Source organism: Lineus longissimus, chromosome 17 (genome assembly GCF_910592395.1).
Source record: "Lineus longissimus chromosome 17, tnLinLong1.2, whole genome shotgun sequence".
Classification (NCBI taxonomy): Eukaryota; Metazoa; Nemertea; class Pilidiophora; order Heteronemertea; family Lineidae; genus Lineus; species Lineus longissimus.
In genome coordinates, this window is record NC_088324.1 from 8,642,903 (window position 1) to 8,648,902 (window position 6,000).

Genomic DNA, 6,000 nt, shown 5'->3' on the forward strand with positions numbered 1-6,000 from the left:
TTTTGCCCCCTGGTGGTCAAGTGGTGAATCATATTGGACCAAACTTCAGTCCCTGAGATCACCTGACTAAGGGGTAAATGTGTACCAAATTTGGTATCAATAGTCATTGCAGTTTAGAAACGTGCCATCGTTACATCCTAACGGCCAATTTACACCATTTGACCTCTGTGACCTTGAAAAGGAGGTCAAATCAAAAACCCGGAGGATATATGATGCACCTTTGCTAGAAGTACCTACCATATTTTTTTCAAAATTTCCCGACTACTATTAAGGGAGATATTGCATATTTTCACTTTTAACGTTTGGCCCCCTGGTGGCCAAACCATGAAACGAATCGGACCGAAACTTGGTCTCCAAGGTGTCATTACATAAGGGTACATGTGTACCAAGTTTCAACTCAATAGCTCTAACAGTTACGAAACGTGCCCTGCTAACGGACGACGACGGACGACGACGACGACGACGACGACGACGACGACGACGACGACGACGGACGACGGACGCCACGGTATGGGATAAGCTCACCTCTGCTAAGAGGTGAGCTAATAACAGCAGTTATTGCACACCTGTTTCCCATTCCAACGGCAAAAGTGCACAAGAATTGTTAGACACTCCTTCAACGTGACGCCACCACCTTCCACAGTTAGGCAAAAGATTTGAGACCTAAAAACCAACAAAGGAATCATGTTCTTACACGAATTTTATTACAGACTTTGTATGTACAAAATATTTCACCAAATCGACAATGTACAATCATTTTTTACAAAAGCACAAAAGGTTTGGTCAAAGGTTTTAATGCCTTTGCCAAGAGCACATTCGACAACGAACCGGAGAAAAATATGCTGGTCAACATGATTTCAACTGCTTGCATCAATCACAATTTCCACAGCCCTTAGGACCTCAACTTGTGGGTTGAATTAACATTATTAACTCTTTTCCATTAGCCTTTTTTGACCACCTTGAACCCCCCCCCCCCCCCGGACATTCACAAGTGGAGTATTGACAACCTCACTCACAACTTCTGCTTCAAAGTCAGAAAGAACCAGGCTCATCTTCAAACGTCAAGGTTAAAACATCAGCTGCATATCATTTGGACGACGATGTTTCAACTGTGGAACACACTGCCAAACAACTTGAGGTCTGCCAACACCACTAACAGCTTTGGGAATTTACTAAACGCAATCACATTCTAGTGGAACTTCTTCAATGTTTGAATTTTTAAGTGTGACAAGTATCAACAACAATATAAATCTGCTAAATGTACAATGAACATACATGTGATATCACATATAAATTGTTAACCTTATGAATAACTTGAGGAGAAAAATCTCCATCTGACACAAAATACACAACTTCCTGCTGGAAAATTTTCCATTGCCGTGTGTGTACCAGTTAGATATCCAAGAAGTCTCATTTTAGCATGATTTCAATTACTTGCGATTTCTACTATCAGCTTAGCCAAACTTCAATTGAATCTCATTTGTGGATAAAATTAAAATTATAGGTATATTTTGCTAATTTAGACTGAAAATAAACCTTAAAATAAACCTCTGCTTACATGCAGAGTACCCCTTCAGCAGTACAAATCATATAACACAGTACCAGGTGATTATCACGCATTCCCTGATCCCATCTCCTCTACCTTCCTCAGCACCTGTTGGGCAATGTCCAGGTAGGCCTTGGCCTGAAAAACACCAGTTTACAAATTGAGTTCTTTGAAGCTAATTTGTCAGTTTCTCATCGATTGAGACAGAAATTATAGTTAAAGATAAGATTGGAATAAGGACTGAGGCTTAAAGGAAGAAATGATGATGTTTCTTTAGTTTCGAGGAAGAAGAGACAGCCTTTCAATTCTATTGCTTTGGAGGAAGAAATGATAGTGTTTCTTTAGTTTAGAGGAAGAAGAGACAGCCTTTCATTGGCTTGGAGGAAGAAATGATGGTGTTTCTTTAGTTTAAAGGAAGAAGGGACAGCCTTTCATTGGATTGGAGGAAGAATTGATGGTGTTTCTGTAGTTTAGAGGAAGAAGAGACAGCCTTTTATTGGTTTGGAGGAAGAAATGATGGTGTTTCTTTAGTTTAGAGGAAGAAGGGACAGCCTTTCATTGGTTTGGACTAGAAATGATGGTATTTCTATGGTTTAGAGGAAGAAGGGACAGCCTTTCATTGGTTTGGAGGAAGAAATGATCTTATTTCTTTAGTTTCGAGGAAGAAGGGACAGCCTTTCATTGGTTTGGAGGAAGAAATGATATTATTTCTTTGGTTTAGAGGAAGAAATGATGGTGTTTCTTTAGTTTCAAGGAAGAAGGGAGAGCCTTTCATTGGTTTGGAGGAAGAAATGATGGTGTTTCTTTAGTTTGGAGGAAGAAGGGACAGCCTTTCATTGGTTTAGAGGAAGAAATGATGGTGTTTCTTTAGTTTGGAGGAAGAAGAGACAGCCTTTCATTGGTTTGGAGGCAGAAATGATGTTATTTCTTTGGTTTAGAGGAAGAAGAGACAGCCTTTCATTGGTTTGGAGGAAGAAATGATGGTGTTTCTTTAGTTTCGAGGAAGAAGGGACAGCCTTTCATTGGTTTGGAGGAAGAAATGATGGTGTTTCTTTAGTTTAGAGGAAGAAGAGACAGCCTTTCGTTGGTTTGGAGGAAGAAATGATGGTGTTTCTATGGTTAAGAGGACGAAGGGACAGCCTTTCATTGGTTTGGAGGAAGAAATTATGTTATTTCTTTAGTTTAGAGGAAGAAGAGACAGCCTTTCTTTGGTTTGAAGGAAGAAATAATGGTGTTTCTTTGGTTTGGAGGAAGAAGGGACAGCCTTTCATTGGTTTGGAGGGAGATATGATGGTGTTTCTTTAGTTTGGAGGAAGAAGAGACAGCCTTTCGTTGGTTTGGAGGAAGAAATGATGGTGTTTCTTTAGTTTGGAGGAAGAAGGGACATCCATTCTTGGTTTGGAGGAAGACATGATGGTGTTTCTTTAGTTTCGAGGAAGAAGAGACAGCCTTTTATTGGTTTGGAGGAAGAAATGATGGTGTTTCTTTAGTTTGGAGGAAGAAGGGACATCCATTCTTTGGTTAGGAGGGAGAAATGACGGTGTTTCTTTAGTTTCTAGGAAGAAGGGACAGCCTTTCATTGGTTTGGAGGAAGACATGATGGTGTTTCTTTAGTTTGGAGGAAGAAGGGACATCCATTCTTGGTTTGGAGGAAGAAATAATGGTGTTTCTTTAGTTTGGAGGAAGAAGAGACAGCCTTTCGTTGGTTTGGAGGAAGAAATGATGGTGTTTCTTTAGTTTGGAGGAAGAAGGGACAGCCTTTCATTGGTTTAGAGGAAGAAATGATGGTGTTTCTTTAGTTTCGAGGAAGAAGAGACAGCCTTTTATTGGTTTGGAGGAAGAAATGATGGTGTTTCTTTAGTTTGGAGGAAGAAGGGACATCCATTCTTTGGTTAGGAGGAAGAAATGACGGTGTTTCTTTAGTTTCTAGGAAGAAGGGACAGCCTTTCATTGGTTTGGAGGAAGAAATGATGGTGTTTCTTTAGTTTGGAGGAAGAAGGGACATCCATTCTTGGTTTGGAGGAAGACATGATGGTGTTTCTTTAGTTTAGAGGAAGAAGGGACAGCCATTCTATGGTTTGGAGGATGAAATCATGGTGTTTCTTTAGTTTCGAGGAAGAAGGGACAGCCTTTCATTGGTTTGGAGGAAGAAATGATGGTGTTTCTTTAGTTTAGAGGAACAAGGGAGAGCCTTTCATTGGCTTTGAGGAAGAAATAATGGTGTTTCTTTAGTTTAAAGGAAGAAGAGAGAGCCTTTCATTGGTTTGGGGGAAGAAATGATGGTGTTTCTTAAGTTTCGAGGAAGAAGGGACATCCATTCTTTGGTTTGGAGGAAGAAATGATGGTGTTTCTTTAGTTTCGAGGAAGAAGGGACAGCTGTTCATTGGTTTGGAGGAAGAAATGATGGTGTTTCTTTAGTTTAGAGGAAGAAGAGACAGCCTTTCATTGGTTTGGAGGAAGAAATGATGGTGTTTCTTTAGTTTAGAGGAAGAAGGAAGAGCCTTTCATTGGCTTTGAGGAAGAAATGATGGTGTTTCTTTAGTTTAAAGGAAGAAGAGAGAGCCTTTCATTGGTTTGGGGGAAGAAATGATGGTGTTTCTTAAGTTTCGAGGAAGAAGGGACATCCATTCTTTGGTTTGGAGGAAGAAACGATGGTGTTTTTTTAGTTTCGAGGAAGAAGGGACAGCCGTTCATTGGTTTGGAGGAAGAAATGATGGTGTTTCTTTAGTTTAGAGGAAGAAAAACAGCCTTTCATTGGTTTGGAGGAAGAAATGATGGTGTTTCTTTAGTTTAGAGGAAGAAGAGACAGCCTTTCATTGGTTTGGAGGAAGAAATGAAGGTGTTTGTTTAGTTTAGAGGAAGAAGGGAAAGCCTTTCATTGGTTTAGAGGAAGAAATGATGGTGTTTCTTTAGTTTGGAGGAAGAAGGGACATCCATTCTTTGGTTTGGAGGAAGAAATGATGGTGTTTCTTTAGTTTCCAGGAAGAAGGGACAGCCGTTCATTGGTTTGCAGGAAGAAATGATGGTGTTTCTTTAGTTTAGAGGAAGAAGGGACAGCCTTTCATTGGTTTGGAGGAAGACATGATGGTGTTTCTTTAGTTTAGAGGAAGAAGGGACATCCATTCTACGGTTTGGAGAATGAAATCATGGTGTTTCTTTAGTTTCGAGGAAGAAGGGACAGCCTTTCATTGGTTTGGAGGAAGAAATGATGGTGTTTCTTTAGTTTGGAGGAAGAAGGGACAGCCTTTCATTGGTTAGGAGGAAGAAATGACGGTGTTTCTTTAGTTTCTAGGAAGAAGGGACAGCCTTTCATTGGTTTGGAGGAAGAAATGATGGTGTTTCTTTAGTTTGGAGGAAGAAGGGACATCCATTCTTGGTTTGGAGGAAGACATGATGGTGTTTCTTTAGTTTAGAGGAACAAGGGAGAGCCTTTCATTGGCTTTGAGGAAGAAATGATGGTGTTTCTTTAGTTTAAAGGAAGAAGAGAGAGCCTTTCATTGGTTTGGGGGAAGAAATGATGGTGTTTCTTAAGTTTCGAGGAAGAAGGGACATCCATTCTTTGGTTTGGAGGAAGAAATGATGGTGTTTCTTTAGTTTCGAGGAAGAAGGGACAGCTGTTCATTGGTTTGGAGGAAGAAATGATGGTGTTTCTTTAGTTAATAGGAAGAAGAGACAGCCTTTCATTGGTTTGGAGGAAGAAATGATGGTGTTTCTTTAGTTTAGAGGAAGAAGGAAGAGCCTTTCATTGGCTTTGAGGAAGAAATGATGGTGTTTCTTTAGTTTAAAGGAAGAAGAGAGAGCCTTTCATTGGTTTGGGGGAAGAAATGATGGTGTTTCTTAAGTTTCGAGGAAGAAGGGACATCCATTCTTTGGTTTGGAGGAAGAAACGATGGTGTTTTTTTAGTTTCGAGGAAGAAGGGACAGCCGTTCATTGGTTTGGAGGAAGAAATGATGGTGTTTCTTTAGTTTAGAGGAAGAAAAACAGCCTTTCATTGGTTTGGAGGAAGAAATGATAGTGTTTCTTTAGTTTAGAGGAAGAAGAGACAGCCTTTCATTGGTTTGGAGGAAGAAATGAAGGTGTTTCTTTAGTTTAGAGGAAGAAGGGAAAGCCTTTCATTGGTTTAGAGGAAGAAATGATGGTGTTTCTTTAGTTTGGAGGAAGAAGGGACATCCATTCTTTGGTTTGGAGGAAGAAATGATGGTGTTTCTTTAGTTTAGAGGAAGAAGGGAAAGCCTTTCATTGGTTTAGAGGAAGAAATGATGGTGTTTCTTTAGTTTGGAGGAAGAAGGGACATCCATTCTTTGGTTTGGAGGAAGAAATGATGGTGTTTCTTTAGTTTGGAGGAAGAAGGGACAGCCTTTCATTGGTTAGGAGGAAGAAATGACGGTGTTTCTTTAGTTTCTAGGAAGAAGGGACAGCCTTTCATTGGTTTGGAGGAAGAAATGATGGTGTT

The 6,000-nt window shown here is 40.1% G+C and overlaps 1 protein-coding gene across 1 annotated transcript in view; it reads right to left on the minus strand.

Moving 5' to 3' along the window:
* Positions 1 to 687: 687 nt before the first annotated feature.
* Positions 688 to 6,000, minus strand: part of LOC135501253 (iron-sulfur cluster transfer protein NUBPL-like) — a 22,905-nt gene continuing 17,592 nt past the window's right edge. The window contains exon 9 of the mRNA XM_064793273.1: positions 688 to 1,684. Within this exon, the coding sequence (XP_064649343.1) occupies positions 1,613 to 1,684 (72 nt within the window). The 3' untranslated portion in view covers positions 688 to 1,612. The remainder of the gene's footprint in view (positions 1,685 to 6,000) is intronic.